Source organism: Pelodiscus sinensis, chromosome 6, assembly GCF_049634645.1.
Source record: "Pelodiscus sinensis isolate JC-2024 chromosome 6, ASM4963464v1, whole genome shotgun sequence".
In the NCBI taxonomy this organism is placed as follows: domain Eukaryota; kingdom Metazoa; phylum Chordata; order Testudines; family Trionychidae; genus Pelodiscus; species Pelodiscus sinensis.
In genome coordinates, this window is record NC_134716.1 from 29,493,997 (window position 1) to 29,513,656 (window position 19,660).

At 38.8% G+C, this 19,660-nt stretch overlaps 1 protein-coding gene and 1 long non-coding RNA gene across 6 annotated transcripts in view; one reads left to right on the plus strand and one right to left on the minus strand.

The window, feature by feature from the left end:
* GLIS3 (GLIS family zinc finger 3) overlaps positions 1-19,660 on the plus strand; it is a 300,109-nt gene that overhangs the window by 177,789 nt on the left and 102,660 nt on the right. For all 3 annotated transcript variants that reach the window (XM_075931641.1, XM_006115134.4, XM_025180729.2), the window contains 2 exons: positions 14,358-14,519; positions 18,433-18,543. In XM_075931641.1, coding sequence (XP_075787756.1) covers positions 14,358-14,519; positions 18,433-18,543 — 273 coding nt within the window. The remainder of the gene's footprint in view (positions 1-14,357; positions 14,520-18,432; positions 18,544-19,660) is intronic.
* Positions 1-19,660, minus strand: part of LOC142829830 (uncharacterized) — a 63,974-nt gene that overhangs the window by 29,754 nt on the left and 14,560 nt on the right. For 2 of the 3 annotated variants that reach the window (XR_012904647.1, XR_012904649.1), the window contains exon 2: positions 14,439-14,517. This is a non-coding gene — a long non-coding RNA (uncharacterized LOC142829830). Of the gene's footprint in view, positions 1-14,438; positions 14,518-17,077; positions 17,205-19,660 lie in introns of those variants that run through there. The other variant, XR_012904648.1, reaches the window with a different exon arrangement.

Below are 19,660 nucleotides of genomic sequence, written 5' to 3' on the forward strand. Positions count from 1 at the left end.
ACTCATTTTAGCCTTAAGTTCCCTATGTTCCAGATGAATTTGATATCCCTTCACTTTTATTGCTGAACATTGCTTAGATCAGAAATAATCATGAAATTGAGGTTATACATAGAGGAAGGAATCCCATTACACTTTAAGTTTCCTGCAGGATTAATTTTTGTGTCCCCCCCTCACTTTGGATCTTTACCATACATTTGGATCTTGGCAGCTTGAGAGACATGTGGAATTTGCAGAGAGATGCACAGGGGAATGTAGATGGCAAGAGGGAACATGAAACTGTGGTGTACTTTTGGGCTGTTTTGCACCAGGCAGGTGATGCAAAGAGCTGTAACCCAAATTATTTGACAGTATGTTCCAGCTGCTTTGTGCTTATCTACTTGCTTCACTCGGTAATTCTCTCTCTTTCTCCCCCAAAGTGTATTAACTTATTTATACACTGTGGATTAAGTTCCACAGAGAGACTGAGGCTGTGTCTATACTATGCTCCTCTTTCGCAAGAAGAAATGAAAATGGAGTGCTCGTTTGCATATGTTGCGCTCTCATTTGCATTTTCTCCTTGGATCCCTTTTGAACAATAGCTTGTTGCACAAAAAAGCGCTGTGTAGATGGCTCCTTTTTGCACAAAAACCTCTTGCGCAAAAGGGATCCAAGGAGGAAATACAAATGAGATCGTGACATATGCAAATGAGCTCCCCATATGCATTTCCTCTTGCGGAAGAGGATTGTAGTATAGATGTAGCCTTGAGAGACACTCACCATCGAATATCCCACAGTCCAGTGACTGGGGTAATCACATGGGAAACCCCTTTCAAATCACTGCTTCACATCAGGCAGAATTGAACTGGGATCTCTGACATTCTTAGTGAGTTAAAGGTTATAAATGAGCTTCAGGTGAGAAAGTGGTAAAGAAATAAAAATAATTATTATCCAGAAGGGATTTATCACATCTTTGAACCTTCATTAGCTCTGTTTTCACTCACAAGATGATAAAAGCATTCATTTCAACATTTTAGTCTTTGTGAATTATAAAAGGACCACAGGAGAAGAGGGAAGAACTTCAGCAAGGATGTCAGAGGAGGACAAACCTTACCTCCCAATGGAAGAATTCCAAAGAAGTTGCAGTGTTTGAAACTTGCAAGTGTTCCTGTTTTACTGAGCTTATTCCTGTGTCTGAAATTAGTAAACATGCTTCCGCCTATTCCTAGACAAGTAGACCTGGTCAGTAAATGATGCCATTATTGCACTGTAACCATCCAGAGTAGAACCACAGCTTAACTTTTAGTATTTAAAGAAATGTCTTCATATGTATGGATTAAAATTATGCTCAGGTAAGGAAATATCTTCTGTTAGATGTATGAAAGGAAAAAAGTGCCAGCTCAGCAGTAGTGAAACTGGGTATTTTAAAATGAGGAAACATCTCATTTTAATATATTATTTAGTGCATTTTCCAGCTAATGTTCACTCTCTAAATAAAAGCTGCGGTTTAGTCAAGTATACTTCTTTCTTGCAGATACCTCTCACTGTGCATAATGTGCTTTTCTATCTCAAGCATTTCAAGTTTAACATCAATGTACATAATCAAATGGCCAATTACACGGTGCCTAATGTAATTGTTTTAATAAGAACTCTTTAACCAGACCATTTAATTAAAATTGGTGTCAGACTGTTAGAAAATTGGAGCCATAGAAATGCGTCTATTTTTTTTAAAGCTAAAACTCTTAAGTACATAAATTTCCTGGTTGCAAAGCTGGTGTTTATGGACATATTTTACTTTATTCCAGAATATTTTCTTTAAGCAAATACTATACTCTTGAGAGATCAAAAGCAGCACTCACTGCATTCATTTTGTTCTTGGCTCTGATCCATAATGGATTTTTTTAATTAAAAAAAATATTTCCTCAAGAAAAATAAACAGTGACTCAGTGAATCATAACTAGAGTTCACTAATAAAGTAGGACCAGACTGCAGCTAGCCCTCTATAGGCACGTGGAGGTGGAAAGAGCCTTCTCCTCACACGTAAACATTGGGCAGTTGTGCAAAAGGCAACTCCAGTCTCAGTCCTTGGTGCATAGTTCAGAGCAATTTGGGAGTCAAAACACTGCCAGCAACATAAAAGTCCATCAATGGGGCCACAGCCACAACCATGGTTCTGCTCTCCCCACCTCTCCTGGACATCAGGATGGATACATAGGTCTAGAGAGGAGGGAAAACACCTGCTTTGTCCTTCTAATCAAAACATGACTGAGGCAGCATGATCTGTCATTGAGGAGGGAGGCAGGCAGTGACTTTCAAAGCTCAAACCAAAGTTACAGACTTGATGCAGTGTTTTCCTGGTGAGGTCCTTTGGCCTATGTTATGCAGAACTTCAGATGAGATAAGCTGCTGTGTCAAACTAATTTAATAATATTTACAGGAAAGCTATAATTTTTGTATTTTTAATTCAATTTAATTTCTCTGTAATACAAAATATAGTGAATCTAGTGGGCATTTGGAACAACTGCTTTGACTTCAGTGGAGTAACTTCAGTTTTACACCAGCATAACGGAGATCAGAATCTAGCCCTTCATGAGTTTCATTTTGTCAAAATACAGCAATACAAAGAAGTTCCCCAACAACCTGAACTTCTATGAAAATCATTATGGACTTGGAGATAGAAATGTAGCCATGTTAGTCTGGTGTAGCTGAAACAAAAAACAGTTTCTTGCCATTTCAACCAGAAAGGACATTGTCTCAACGACTTGATTACCTGCATCCTGCTTCAAAGACCTTTTAAGACCACACTTGAAAGAGAATCCTCTGAACTGACATTCATGCTTAAATTCGACACTTTACGCCTAAGTTTAAACAAAGACATTAATTATCTTACCCATTACAAAGATAGCATCCCCAATTATCACCTCTAATATTATTAGCTCACAGACATTTACCTCCCCCCCCCCATCTCCCTTCTGTTCTGAAATTTGATTTGTCCTTTTCATATGTGTTCACTTTTTTTTTTAATTGTATCCTTTGGTATGTATGGTTGTGACAATTTTCTTCCACTGTTTGATCTGAGGAAGTGGGTCTGGGCCATGAAAGCTCATCACCTAATAAACCATCTTGTTAGTCTTTAAAGTGCTACATAGTCCTGTTTTTTTATTATGGACTAAGAGTCTTGCACCCACATTCTCCCTTGGATGAACTCTCATAATCTAACTTTGCATCCACGTTCAGCTCTGAAATACACTGCCTAGGTGCATCTCTAAGCCGTGGTCTACACCAGGGAATTTATTCAAAATAACCCCCCTTATTTCGAAATAACAAGCAAAGAGTCCAAATTACCAAGTCCTTTATTTTGAAATAGTGGGCAGGTTATTTCAAAATAATAACTCCCGCTTCTCATGAGGAATAACACTTACTTTGAATTTATTTAAACATAGCAGGAGTGTGGATGCTCAGATGCCGCTACTTTAAAATAATTGGCCTCCAGCGGCTTCTCACAGCTGCATGTGTGGTTCCTTTGGCTGCACCTCTGACAACTCTAATGCTCCCTTTCTCCGGCAGAATGTAAAGCTTCAGACAGAAGGAAAAGAGCTTTTGGCACCAAGATAGCATTGCTAACCCCGTGCCACACAGCACTCTGCATTAGAACTATGCCAGACCCCAGCACCCCCTCTGTACCTTCCACGGCTGCCAGCACTCCTGCAACACCTTCTGATGCCCCTGGCCAGAGACACAAGAAGGCACTGGCCTGGAGAAGTACCCCTTCTTGGTTCTAAAGTCCGAGGCACAGTGGTCAGGGGCCAGGATTGGGATGTGGGTGTCGTCTATGCCCCTCCCCCTGCAGTTGGGGAAGCCCATGGCGACAAAGCCATCCATGATGGGGGTCACATTCCTAAGGATGACGACCCTCCATGCCAATATGGTGTTGATGGCCTTGACAACTTGCATGGGCACAGCCCTGACTGTGAATTTCCCCACGCTGAACTGTTTCCACATGGAGCAGTAGCTGGCCAGCGTGGTGAGCTTCCAGAGGGCAACGATGACATGCTTCTGCAGGGGGATGGCGAGTCTCAGCTGGGTGTCCTGTCATCTCAGGGCAGGGGCTAGCCACTCACAGAGCTCCAGGAAGGTGGCCTTCCACATGCAGAAGCTCTGGAGCCACTGCTAGTCTTCCCATCACTGCAGGATGATGCAGCCCTAAGCAGTGTTTCACGGCATGCAGGGGATTGAGGATCATTCGCTGCATCAGGAGTGCCAGGGTCTGGGTGACGAGGTCTTCCAGTCTGGGCTGGTCGTCATCGTTCTGGAGCAACATGTGGGCAGTGTGGATAAACTTTGCCATGAGGCACAGCACAAGGCCCATGAGCCTGGCACTGCTTTGCAGCAGCTCTGGCTCCATGCTGGAAGTGCTGTGGTGTCTGCAAGGGCAACCAGGGCACACGCCGTGAGTTTGGTGTCCTGAGAAGGGTTAGGCAGTGGAGAAGTGTGTGAGATGCGGACATAGAGAGGAGCCCCTTGTAGCATGTGTCTCAGCTAGCTTCAGCAAGCAAGTACAGGAGATATCCACCCTCCTGGTACCCTCTGCGGAGTGCTTCTAGGGGCTTTCAATGAGATGCAGGCTCCAATCAGTGTGGACGCGCTATTTCGAAATAATTCTGTGCTATTTTGATGGTGTCTTGTAGTATGGATGTGCTATTACAAAATAGTTATTTTGGGAGTTATTTCAAAATAATTTTCTAGTGTAGACATGCCCTAATATGTGTGAATTTTGATTGGGATGCTTGAAAGCATTCAGGCTGAATGTGTTGAGAGAATCATTTTAGATATTACTGAGTGAATGTTATGTTTACTTTTACTTCACTATAGCATGTTCCCTTCTCTTATCCAATCTATTATCAGGAAGAAGTGCTACCAATTCTGTATGACGTATCCAGAGTTTAGCAACAGCAATATTAGCTCTAATAGTGAACAGGTTTAAATAAGACAGAAGGTTTTTGCAGAAGCCTCTGTATGAACACACAGGACAAGCTCCATTATAAAATGAGTTTAGAGACAAAGACTGCATGTGAGGAATACCAAAGGCAGCATGTTGGAATATTGGAAAGAAGGAATGGGAGAAGAATGTCAAACAAAAAAGACTAGAGATACCCTTTACACACAGGGAAGCAATAAACCAGTTCTCAAGTTGTTCATTCTTCTCTGTTGCTTCCAATCCATGTGGCTTTTGAATTATTACCAGCTGATGTATTCAGTAGTAGTTTCTTTCCAAGAAACTTGTCATAATATTTACTTGCTCTGCAACAACAGGGATGTCTTCCAGAGCTGAAATGGCCAGGCTTATTAAAATGAATGAAAACAAGCGCCATTTCCACAGTGAATGAGTCTGTGACACCTACATTTTATGTGATAAATAACATCCGATATACAGTACTTTGGTTCAGTTGAGCACTTTTTATATTCCTGGGGTTGTCCTGGAAGTGCAGTGTTTGTCTTTGAATATGGAGGAAGGTGCCTTAACTAAGAGAGATACTAAGATCTCTGGAACATATGAAATATGGAAAAAGAGATTAGCAATTGCATATTTCATTTTTATAAGAATAAAGGATTGTCAGCAGTGAGAGCTCTCAAGCAAAGAAAATTTGTGGTATGGAAACGCACTGTTCTTCCACTGATGCTAGAATTTCAGTAAATCCTTGCTCCCCATTTTCTGTTTTTCCTTCCTGATGTGTTAACACCACATCGAATCTTAAAGGAATTATTAAAGGTGTATTTCAGTGATTCATTCAATCAGTCCATGAATGGAAATATCTAGGGCAATCCACAGGAGAAAATTGTTTGTCCAGAGAGAAACATGTGAGGAAACTCTCATCTTTAACTCTGCCAGCAAAAGTAGCACATTCAAACTTCCATATTCTAATCAATGAGCTTTATTCTTTTCTGTGATTTCATTGAGGATGTGCAGGTGTAACAGCAGACTATAACTTTCTGTCTAAGATTTAGCTACAAGAATTTTAGATTTGAAAATGAAAATCAAATTAGGATATAATAATACTTTTCCCTAGATGACAAATTTTGTACAACAAAGTCCATTAAAATATGATTGATCCCATTGGTAGCGTTACATCTTTCTCTCTGACTTAGAGAAAGTATTGCTTTCTATGTAAATCTGTGTATTAAATATGCTTATTATTATAGCATATAAGTTCATGAGAGTTAAACATACCAAATATGATTTACTCCAAGATTTCCTGTGATCTGCAACTTCTTTTATATCTATATACACACATATTCAGGGTCTCAAAATTTTGCATATCAAGGGCTAATCCAAAATCCATTGATGTCAACAAAAAGATACCCACAAGCTTCAGTAAACTTTGGATCGGGAACTTAGTGAATTGTCTGGCAAACACCAACTGCAGCCCTTTATATTAAGTGTACACATAGCCTCCTGTTATTTACTGGAACTGATGTATTCTAGGAGCCATGGCTTTTTATGATTTCAGGGAGCCTAACTTGAAAGGGAGAAAATCTCCCAGCCTGTGCACTGTTTGAAAATATACTCCTGTATGAGCACTGTGCATACAAAACCCCCCAAACAGTCAGCATGCCATAAAACGTGCTCTCACTCTGATAGATATATTTCCTCTATAATGCTTTGGATGCTATATTTCCCCATTTCTCTGTTCTCAGGGTTAAAATCATACCACCCATTTTTACATAAATGAACCCAGCCTTTCAAACCTCAGCTGGGGCATGCAGTGTCCTTGTTGGTGAGCACCTGATGTCAGCATTTGGAGTGATGTCTGACACTAATTATGTGTCACTCACAGACTTGCCAAGCAAGAGAGTCAGGGGGAATAAAAAGCTATTTAAAAGGTTTTGATATGAGGTCTTACTCTCAATTTTTAAAAAGCCCTCATGCCTTTGATAGAGCAGCACTCTGCTAATGCTATGGGGGAAGGGAAATGCTTTTAAAAAGGCTTTTAATTAATGTTTTAAATGCATTGCCATTGTTTGAAAGCAATTTAAAGAACAGTTTCTACGTCTGTTCCCTCCATACTCTAAAATAGGGGGTGGGGAGAATCTTACATTCCTTTCATGCCACCCGTTTCAGTAGTTACACAGACGAGTATAATTGGGCAGTGTATCATATTACCTAAAACACTAATGGTAGATTGATATAAAAGATGGTTGGACTCATTAATTATGCCGTGATCTGCTGCAAAGGGAGCTTTTAAACAAAATGACCATGGGATGATTTCAAGACAATGTGTGTATACATATCTGTATATCATTTTTATATACCTCTCTGTGTGTCCATATCTTCCTACGTATGTAGGTGTGTGTATTACAGCAGTGCTTATATTTGCAATCTTAAGCCTTTCTCAGATGCTTATACCTTTGCCCAAAATGTACTCTGTAAACATCTACAAAAGACTCATATGGCCAATGTGAGCTTTGGAGATGGTGCTGGGTGGGGGCAGGGGAATGGAGCAGCACATGGAGCTTCCTTGAGTGCCCCATGCTTAGAGGCTGAAGGGACATGCCGGTGAGCTAGCGCTCACAGCTCCAGCCCGGAGGGGGGCAGTGAGGCTTGGTACTTCCATCAAGCAGCACGGAGAGTTGCCTTTGGCTGTCTGAAATGAAGCAATGGACCAGATCCAGCCTGTGGGCTGTTGAATCCCCACCCTGATCTGTATAAAGCCAAACTAGCCAAGCTATTTCTCCTATAGCTGGAATAGGAAACATAGAAAAGCGATTATTTCCACTTATGTTTTCTATTTCTATTTCAGGGAGGCTGTTAAATAGGAACAGGGAAGTGATATTACTTCTATATAAAACATTAGTGAAACAATTCCTGTTATACTGTCTCTATTTCTATTGTGTGCTTTAGGCAGGTAAAATAGCAACTATTAATGTCCTGCATTTTTAAAACAGCAGGACTAGACAACTTGCAGACAAGAGTCTTAACAGATTCGGCTGCAGAACTATCTAACCTACTGTTTATTTTTAACAAATCTTGGAACATTGGGGAAGTTCCAGAGGGCTGGTAAAAGGTTAATGTTGTGCCAGTATTTATAAAGGGTAAATGGATGGCTCAGGTAATTATAGTGCATTTAGATGGACATTGGTACTGGTCAAAAATGTAGATTAAGATGGGACACAATCAGTAAAGAATTAGAATGGTAGTATTAATTAGTTAATTCATACCAATGAACACAGTTTATGGAAAATAAGAACTGGCAAACATTTAATGTTTCTATGAAATTGTAAGTTTGGTTCATAAAGGTAACTATGTTAACATAATAAACTTTTATAAGGCGTTTGACTTAGTCCTTCATGGTATTCTGATTTAAAAAAAACACTACACAAAATTAATGTAGCCCATATTAAATGGATGGCAAACTGGGTAGTCAGTAGATCTCAAAATAAAATTGTAAATTGAAAATTGCCCATGAGGGTGATTTCTGGTGGGGCCCTGCATTTGGTTCTTTGCTTAGTATTTTTATCAATGATCTGGAAGAAAATATAAAATCATTCCTGGTAATGTTTGCAATTGACACAGTCCTTGGTAGAGCAGCAAGATAATGAGGGGGTGGGCCAGTTATACAGATTGATATGGTTCACTTGGTCAGATGGACTTTTTTGAACAACATGCCTTTTAACACAGCCAAATGCCAGGTCTTGTTACTAGGAACAAAAATGTAAGTCCAAAGGTGAATTAGCAGTTTGTGGGGCCCTGGGTAAAGAAAGGGGGGACTCTTCCCTATTCCTTCCATCTGCAGTCTCCTCCTGTCCACCTTCCCCAATGCTGCTGCTGGGAATGGGGTTGAGGTGCTGGGGGCTTCCCCTGCATGTCTGATGCTCTAGCTGGGGAGCAGGGTCAAGACAAATGGGGCAAGTTAAGCCCATATTTCCAGAAGGAGCGCTGGGTGAACAGTCAGAGCAGGTCATGGCATGGGAGTCCCCATTTTTCTATGGACCTTCAAATTGGCTTGGGTCCCTGGGCACAGGCCCTGTTGGCCCAGTGGGTAATCCGTCACTGTATAAGTCACACTTACAAGATGACAGAGAGTATCCTGGAATGCAGGGACATTGAAAAATGCTGAGGCGTCACGTTAGATAACCACTCAAATAAGAGCTTTCAGTGCAAGGCTGGAGTTAAGGGTACCTATACGCTGCAGTTTAAAAAACAGATAGCAAGATTCAGAGCCTGGAACTCAAGCTTTCAGGAATGTGCTATGGGGCTAAAAACAACAGTCTGGATGTCCCAGTTCAGGCAGGAACTGGGCTGTGAAACACAGTGAGAGGGGGCTGAGCAGAGTCCAGGCTCCAGCCCCATTGGCAGCTTCTGGTATTTTTAGCCTTGTAGCAGAAGCCCAAGTCAGGTGAGCCAGACTCTAAAATTTACTGCTTTTTTGTTGGTTGGTTGGTTTTTGTGGCATAGATGTACTCAGTGAGGGTGAATGAAATTCTTGGATGCATAAGCAGGAGGCTGTTAAATAGGAACAGGGAAGTGATATTACTTCTATATAAAACATTAGTGAAACAATTCCTGTTATACTGTCTCTATTTCTGCTACCCATACTTCAAAAAAGATGTTAGAAAACTGGAAGAGGTTAAAAAACCAGCTATAAGATGGGAAGTCTGGAAAACATGTTTTCTACTGATAGACTTAAGAAATTCAATTTATTTAGTTTACTTATGAGAAGGTGAAGGCCCCTTTATGCTGCTGGATTGCTGTAAAAGACTCAGAATCTAACTGAGAATCAACCCCAGTATTATCATACATATGGACAGTGGAAGATTTAAGGTTACATAGGAACCTGACACGGTTTCACTTTGTATATTTAATGTTCGTTTAAACTTTGTTTTTTTATGAATGTATACATACACTAATAGAGGTCATGGGACCTGTCTATGAAGGCATGTAAATTTCTTTAAAAATCAATGTAGATGTCATAAAGAAGCCACAATCAACTCAAAGTCTGCTTTTTACTGATATGCTTTTCATTAATTTTAGATGCGTAGTATTTATAAACATCTGACTTTGATAACTAATGTTTGTGTAAAGAAAACAAAATAATTGCACATGTAAATAAATGGACAGTCCAATGAATTTATTTTAAAAGAGAACTGTAGGTCAAAATTAAGAAACATGCTGAGCCAGGAAATTTGTCTTTATGAGCTAGTTAGTGGTTTCAATTTGCATGCAACAGTAAAAAAGAAAAACACAGTAACTATGATTCTTTTATTGGAGATTAGGAAAACATTACAAAGGGCTATTTTATTAATTCCACAAAACTTTAATACTTCCAGAAAACCTGGCTGAATCAGGATTATGTTTAGGAGTGTTATTCAGTTTTAGAATGTCAAAGCCATGGCACTTACTAAACTGACTAATTGCGGTAAAGGTGTTACATCCTCTTCCACAACCACACTTAATAACTTGGAAACTATGAAGATTTCCATTTGAAAATATAACTACAGTCTACTTGACTTTTGGTTCCTTCAGCTAACCATGGCTTCTGTGGAATAATTGAACTAAAATCCTATTAATAAGGAAGAGTGCATATTATGTATAGTTTAAAAGAACCTCCTTCTCAAAGCTTTTTGTCTTTTAAAGCATGAGAGATTCCTGAAATCTCAGATTTTTTTAAGTGTTGACATTTAATTTCTGTTGTCTGAAAAAGAACTTTCCAACATTTCAGATTCAATTACCTAGTAAAAGATAAATTCATAACATCTAGTGCTGAGAATATCACATGCATGAATTAAGGATAATATGTATGGGGGAGAAGAGTGTCAATATACTTTTGTCATTTTCAAGTTCTGCTCAACAATGCAAAGTTCTTAAAAATTTTAATTTCCAAATCTTTTTGGAGTTAAATTCACCCTGTTTCTCAGTTAACCACACAATGTGATGCAAACTCTGTGGTTATCCCCCAATCTGATAGCTACTTGCACACATATTTAATTTTGCTTGTGTGTGTGCAGGATTGGGGCCTAAGTAATTGACACATAACTGATGCAGAACAGAGGGCCTTTTCTGTAGTGGGTTGACTTTTCACCCTATGAGATTGAAAGATCATTGAGAAAATGGAGTTGATATTGCAGCTATATTATACCTTTTAATCTATGTCATTTGAATGGATATGTATGCTGTTCTAAATTTTCCGTTTGGAATCATTAGCGATGTATCAAGATAATATTTCTTCTTGGTGATCTTTGCTATTGCTACCTGCCTATTCTTGAATTTTTTTTTCAAAATATTGGCTGCTTTTTCATACCTATCCTGTTGTCTTTATGCTTTCCTTTTCCATCTATATACTTCTCAAAATTTTGTTAGAGTGGATGGAAGGGAACTACAATGGCACATGATAAACTCATGAGACATCAATTTAAAATAGCTCAGAGTAATATAGTACCATAGAAGAAGACTTTGTTTTGTAATTTTTACTTCTTTTTTGACTCTTATTAGCAAGACTTCATTGGCATAGACAGAACAACAAATATTTTTGCATCCCTCTCTTCACCCTGGAAGCCCAATTGAATTTCTGGAAGATCTTTACGGGAGAGCCTCAAAAGCTTTGAAGATTTGGTTTGGCTAAGAATCCTAAAATCTTAATAACCTGCAGTTCTGCCCCACCCCCCGAAATGTTCAGAACCAGTGGGCTGTCAGAGCTGGGTTAGTAGTGATGCAAAATCTTCTTTTTCTGAGACTTCAAATCTTCCCATTTTGTGTTTGAACTGGGCCACAAATACCATAGAATAAAGCCTCCCATTCAGTATTTAATCACTAGCATTTCTGGTTCTGTAAATCAAGGAAGCATTGTCATGGGTGAAAATGAAACCTGTGTGATTGGCGAAGATTTCTGAATTTCTCAGAATCTGAAAAAAATTCATTTTGTTTAAGGTGAAGATTTGGGTTGTCTCACTCATTCCTAATGAATATGCCACCTCTTATAATGTATGATTTACAAGTCAGAGTTATATATTTTGTCCCATCTCCTAAGATTGCATGGACAATGTGTAGTCAGTTTTTTTCTTTTCTACTATTAAAAAAAAAAGTGAAGCAAAAGCCAGAGATTCACCTCATTCTAATTCTGTTTCCTTTCTCCATCCTTTCCCTATGCTTCTTCATTCAGTTGAATTTTACCTGATCCTTTACTCTTTATTGCAAGAATTGAAAGTTGAGATTCCTGTTTTTCTATCTTTCTTACTTCAGTTCTAATGAATTACAAACCCAATGCAAATTATGATCAGTCATTTTGATGTTTCAGCTACCTCTATGTTTTGCAAGCAATCATACAGTAAATAAAATATAATAAACGTTATTTATGGTACAGCAGAGTAAGTGAAAAGTTGCCTCTATTCCAGTTATTCTTTGTAGACTCAGTGAATTAGTAAGAGGGACTCTGGAAATAGTTCATTATATCTACAATATTATAAATGCTTGACATTCATGCCAGTGCATTTTTATCTTTGCAAATAAGACCAGCAAACTAGCCTGTAATTCAGGAGACAGCTTCTAACGCTGTGCAATGAAACCCACAGCAGCTATGATTAATGGCATTAATTGCTCGTCTCATGGAGTCTAATTGAAATAAAATATATTTTAAAAGCCTGATGTCACAGACATCCTTGTTTGTGGTTTCCTTTACTTTAGAGATTTTGTGGAAGCCTGATTAGGTGTGAGCACTTGGGAGATGCACTTGTTTTGAGTAGTTTATGCAGCTGATTAGGGAAAGGATCAGTGTTCCATTATTGCCTATCCATATAGAGTAAAGCCTGTTTTGGTGCAGTCTCATGATGAATTCTTTATTTTTAGTATCTTATATAAAAACCTGTAATGAAATGTAAAATAATATTTCAAAGGTTATTTTAATGGCACTGATGATCAATGATCTCCAATCAAGCAGATATTTGGACAATGATTATAGCCTCGTTTTTTTGGAGGGTGGGGGTTATACAAAAACATTAGCAAGGCAATGCAGATTAAGGTTTTGCAGGATTTGGGTTGTATTGGGCTGTTTTGTGTTGGAGGCGGGTTTTTGATCAATCTGTTCTGCAAACTGGAACAAAGCTGGGAAGAAGGATGGTCCAGTGGTTAGGACTGTAACCTCTGTCTAGAGTAAGTGGAATTCGCTCCCTGATGGGCTTCCATTGTGACCTTGAGAAAATCTTTGGTCTGATCCAATATGGCTGTTTTTATGATAGTCACTTGCACTGTCTGTGCCTTGTTTCTCCGACTGCAAAATGGAAATAATTGTGGTTTCTGACCTCACAGGGGAATATGAAAATAGATACATTAAAACACAGTGAGTTGCTTAGATACAGTGACCATTGGCGTAATAAAAATGCCTATGAGCTTGTTGGCACAGCAGTGAATGCTGGAAAGGCGTGATTTCTAAAGCACATCAATATGTTGTGTGTTAACTGGCCTCCTAACAAACAGTCCTATGTTAATGAGCAGTAGGAAACTTTTAGTTCACTCCAGGGTCTACATGGTCCAGTTAGTGCACAACATGCTGGTGTGCATTACAAATTCTACACTTTAGTACACACTGCCATGCTATGTAGACAAGCTCTAAGACAGATAAATTCCAGCTTCATTTCCCTAAGCTATATTGTCTAAAAGGAGGTAAAGATTCATCTTACTCACTAATGGAAGCAGAAGTGAAATGGCCAGAGCTGTGAAGTATAGACACTATCTCTCTCCAAGTTTGGGGATGTTCAACTCAGAAGTTTGTTTCTGACCCATCTCTAAGGAAAAAAAAATTTTTCAAAAGTGTTTAGTTTTGGCCTTACACTGTTTAGGGATGTGAACAACTAGTCGACTATCCAATAAGCAAATGCTTATCAGATAGTTGACAGGCTAGTCGACTAGTTGCTTCCCCCCCACTTGCTGCCTCTATCAGAAAGAGGCAGCAAAGGTGGGGAAGAGGCAGGGCTGCTTCAAAGTGGCATGCTTCACCTGTTGGTCCTGTTCTCCCCGCAGCGCTTTCGCCTTTGAAAAGTAGCAACAACCTGGGGCCTATTGCTACACTTCAAAGGCAGAAGTGCCCTTATCGACTAATCAAATAGTTGATACAAATTGCACTATTTGATTAGGGAAATAATTGAAATTTTACATCCCTAACAATGTTCCTATTTAAATCTATGGAAAAAAAATCAACTGACTTCACTGGAGGAAGATAATTCAATATTGAGGGCTTTGGAAAATCCCTCTCAGTGAATTTTGAGACAAATGCTTAATTTAAGTGACTGAATATTTTTAAATTATAAAGTAAAAAATTCTGTTGGATGTTAAAAGATGAAGGCAATCAAATGTGGGTGGTTTTTTTTTATTCTTATCCTTATCCCTTTTACAGTTTGAGGGCTGCAAGAAGGCCTTTTCCAGGTTAGAAAATCTCAAGATTCATTTACGGAGCCACACAGGAGAAAAGCCCTACCTTTGTCAGCATCCAGGTTGTCAGAAAGCATTCAGTAACTCCAGCGATCGAGCCAAGCATCAGAGGACACACTTGGACACTGTAAGAAATAAAAGATCTCAAATTTGATTTCTTGTTAACCTGTTAAATCCCTTTCCTCTTAGCTAATTGCAGCAAATACTGTATATAAGTAGAGATGGGAGGATGGGAAGAGATGTCAGTTTAATATAGTTTGATCTGTAACAGAGATGTTATAGTTCAGGGGTGGTCAACCTGGCTCTTGAGCCACATGTGGATTTTTTACCATTCAAGTGCAGCTCATAAGCCCCGATCCCCTCCCCATTCTCTGCCTACCACACTGGGGACAGTGCTTGGAACCTCTGCCTTGCAGTGGGGTGGAGAGGTAGGAATTTGAGACTGACTCCTGGCAGGTGTGTTCCAGATCTTGAGCTTCTGAATATTTTTGAATGTGGCTCCGAGGGCCAGTAAGTTTGGCCACCCCCGACATAGTCTCTGTCAGGAGACTTTCCAAGTTGTATTCTGTTTTCCCCGTTTACTTTGTATATAATAACACTGGGGCTGACTGGAACGGAAACAGACTGCTGGCCTATATGTTCTGAGGAGACTCTAGTTACTTACTGAGATATATACAAGTAAGTAGTGGAGATGGACCAAAGTTGCAAAATTCAGATTGGGATCCAGATTTTGAATGCTAAAAAATTCTGTAATGTTGGAAACAGGTTTTAGTCCTGCCCACTATCAAGGTAATGGACCATTTTGGAATTTAGATCCAGGTTTGATTCTGGAATTTGGAGATTTTCAGGTGTGAGGTTCTGGATCAGGTCTATGTCCTGTCAGGGCAATTTCAAGTTGGAGATAAGGCATAAATGTCTGGGCCATAACAGAATGGTCTGATCAGCATATTAGCCTGTGCTTATAAAGATACCATAGTTGGGTGACTAGATGTCCCGATTTTATAGGGACAGTCCGACATTCGGGGATTTGCCTTTTGTAGATGCCTATTACTTCCTGGTGCCTTTCCAACATTTCATACTTGCAATCTGGTCACAGAATACATTTAAAAAAAATTCAGATTGGAGCAAATTTCCCAGAATACATTTAAAAAAAATTCCTATTGGAGCAAATTTCTGGAAAATCAAAATATATCTTCCACAAGAATATATCAAAAACCACAGAAAACAGGAAGGGCAAAAATCCTGTCTGTTTTAACCATACTACTTGTTTAACTTTAGCAGAACTATTCACTTGGGCAAGCCAAGCATTGATCATATCTCTTATTACTGGTATATTAATGGTCAATGCAAATGTAGCATGCTACCTTTTAAAAAATTGAATGTTTTAAGTGATTGACTTAGGGCCTGATTCAAAGTCCAGTTAAATCAACAGGAATCTTTCTATTGACTCCACTGGGTTCTGAATCTGCCCCTTCATGGTTACTAAGTGCTATCAAGTTCTGCTCTATTTTAATACACAGAAGTATTCATTATATACTATTGCAGGTTCTGTAGATAAGAAGTTATTCCAGGTCACAATGTATAATTAACATGCAATGAGAAGCTGCTGAGAACATTACCAGAGACTAGCAGAACATTCTGCTAGATTCAGTGTTAGAAAACCAAATATTGTCTCATTTAGTGAATAGAGAGTTTTAAACCTTCTTTCATCAGACCTTCAGTTCAACAGATGTAGGAAGAAGAATGGCTGGAGAGGACCATTTCAAAGTAGCCTTCCCTCTGAAATGCTTTCTTTGGAAGGGAACAATTCTTCTCAGTAGAATTGGTAGAAAGGGATTTTTTTTTTCACTTCAATTTCTAAAAAGCCAATTAGAATGCTGAGTAGGAAAAATAAATATCTAAGACATGGTGCCTCAAGATAATAAATAGAATAAATGTGTTGCCTTAAATAAAGAGATAAATATATGTACATAAACCAGACAGGTAGTTAGGAGTGCTGCAGCTGCACAACATGCCCATGATTGAGGGAGTAAATTACCCCCCCCACACACACACACAGAGACACATACTTCCACTATCCTCAAGGCTCCAATAATCACTCTGAGAAAACAAAATAAACATATAACATACAGCTATCACTAGAAAAAAAATGACTATGGTAAGGTTAAGGTTGAGAGTACATATCAGGAAGTTCAATTAAAATAAAAATATATGCAACCAAAATATTGTTTGTGAATTATGGGGGTTTAGCCAATATTTATTTAACACACAAAATTTGTTTCACGACAAAATAAAATTTAGTTTTAAGTAGAAGCATAGTTTTCCAAAGGGCTTGCCATTAGGAACCAAGAAATAATACCATGTGACTTAGCTGACTGGTTGCACAACTTAAATAGCAAATTTCAAATAATGAATAGTGAACAGAATGGTCAGTACAGACAGTTCACACTTTCATAAAAAAGGTGATAGGTTTGTATCTATATATTTTGTGAATGAAGTAGAGAGGTAAATTTATCAAATAACTGTTTGCGACAAGTAGTTGGACTAATTCTAATTTTGTCATATTATTGACATTCCATACTGTAGTGCAACTACAATTCTGGAAATAGCTCAAGGGGTATAAGAGAGCAGGCAAGTTAAAGCAAGCAGATATGACTTTTAGTGAATCTAAAAAACCAAACTTACCTGGACGTTTCAGGACTATATTTGTTGGCAATATTCCCTGTTTGTGATTGGCAATTAAGAGAGGAAGAAATGTGCCTTGTCCTTTACATAAATATACTTATTCTTTTCACATTCCTTTTTACAGCACTGCCTTCAGTGTTTTAGAATTGTAATGTTTAAAGGTTGCTTTGTTGCTGTTTCCACTCGTTGTCATGTAGCAGACTAACCTTTTCTCTTACTTTCTGTCTTTCTGAAGCAGGTTTCCTCTCTAACTCTTAAGCAGTCTGTCCAGGACTTTACTGCAGTTTCTTTACCTGGCTTACTAAAGAATAATGTAATTTCTGACTAAGTCAAAGATTGCTGGGAGGGTGCCATAATTGTAAGTACAACTGAAGATACTCATTCATAATGATAAAAATAATGATGAGGTAAAAGGAAATACGGCATGCTAAAACTAAAAATAGGCATTTACATTTCAGTAAAGATTCATTTACTTTTTCTTGCTTGCAAGCCTTCTTTTCCCTTTTGCCATGCCATTAAACTACAGGTTGTGAACCTCTCTAATCCGGCACTCTCTGGGTGTGTCTAGACTACAGGGTTTTGTCGACAAAAGTGGCCTTTTGTTGACAAAACTTATACCTGTGTCTACACTGCCGCCGAGTTCTGTTGACATAATGTCGACAAAACTCAGCAGTTTTGTCAATGGCGGCAAACCTCATTCTACGAGGAATAATACCTTTTGTCGACAGAGTTCTGTCGACAGAAGACGTTATTGCATCTACACTGTCCTTTGTGTCTACACTCTCATGTTGATAAAGCGGCTTGCTTTGTCGACAGAACTGGATGTAGTCTAGATGCTCTTTGTTGACAGAAGCTTTGTCGACAGTATCTGTCGACAAAGTCTCTGTCGACAAAAGCCTGTAGTCTAGACGTACCCTCTGGTCCAGCAACATCTGTGGTCCAGCATGATTTTAGTTATCTGGATGTCCACTTATCATGTGGCCAAGTTTGCCGCAGTCCCATAACATTTGTTTATGTCACTAGTCCTGATGCTCAGTATTCTATGCTATTATTTAGATCTAATGTACCTCTAAATATCTTCTAAAAGCCCAGGAAGCAGTGGAAGCATTGATAATGCAGCTAGACAATATTGACCTCCCGTGTTTCAGCAAATTCTCTGGTTTGGTACTGGTCAGGTCCCGAAGATGCTGGACTAGAGAGGGTCAGTGTGTACTGGGCATTCTATCTGTGTACTGTTTGGTGTAGCCTATCAATTGCAATGAGTATCAAGGCTTTAGAAGAATTTTTCTCAGTTAAAATAATCAGTGGCTTAACTGATTTTTCTTTGTGCTTTTTTTGGCTTGTTTTTGTTTTAGAAACCGTATGCATGTCAGATTCCAGGATGTACCAAACGATACACAGACCCGAGTTCTCTGAGAAAGCATGTAAAGGCACATTCTTCCAAAGACCAACAGGCCAGGAAAAAGGTAACTCTTCTAGAAGAATGTTCTGCATAGGAATTACATAGTGAAGGTAATGTTATAATACTTTGTGGAACACCATTTGGGAAACACTGGCATAGATGATACTTTCAGTTTGGGCTCAGTAAGGCTGATTGTTTTACTAGAAGTCCAGTGAAGATTATCATCTTTGGAGTAATGGTTAACCATAATAAATACACATAACTCAGCATATGGAAAAATAATGTTGAGAAGGGAGATTTTATTTGTAAAATTCTTTCATCATGTAAATATATTGTGATGCAACATCCAGTTCACACTGCCAACATGAACTAAATAGATGTAGGTTGAGGATTGATGGCTGGTAGATCAAACTGAACTGTATAGAAACATTAATTATATTTCCATAAATCCCAGCCATTTTCAAACATCAAACTAGTTCACAATGTTGAGTCCCAGGCATGACTGGATTATCCAATAAGCAGACTAAGCACGTGCTTAGGACACCAGCAAAGCAGGGGCACCAAAAAAAAGATTTTTTTTGAAAAAATTTGATATTTCAAAAAAAGCATTGAAACTGTCATTGTGGGAAAAGTCAGAACTCCGCAGAACACCTTTTTTCTCAGCTGAAAAGAATATAAAACCCTCAGAGAACAACAATGTGTCAGGACAGACTCGATTCACTTTCCCTATTGTGTATGGAAGCGGATGTGCTTCGTCAAGTCAGCTTCGATGAACGTATCCAGAATTTTGCAATCAGAAAATCTAGAAACAAGCTATTTTAATTTCAGAAGACATGTCAGTTTTGTGTCATTTCGAAAAATACAATTTTATTTTATGGTATAGTATTGTTTTTATTTTGAATTACATTTGGGGGGCACCATAATCTTTTCAGTGCTTAGGGCCTCTAAAAGTCTTAATCCGGCCCTGGTCCCAGGTATCAGTCCCAGGAGAAAAAAGTTAGCGAAGGACAGGAGCTGCTCTTTCGCCCCACATCTCAAGCCCATTTTTACTCTAAATCATGTTCTGCTGTTTTAGACCAATGAGGATAAGTGCAATGCTATCATTTAAAAAACTGACAATGATGGAGACAAAATAGAATAACGTTGGGAGAGTTAAAACCCCAGAGTCATAACCCCTCAGG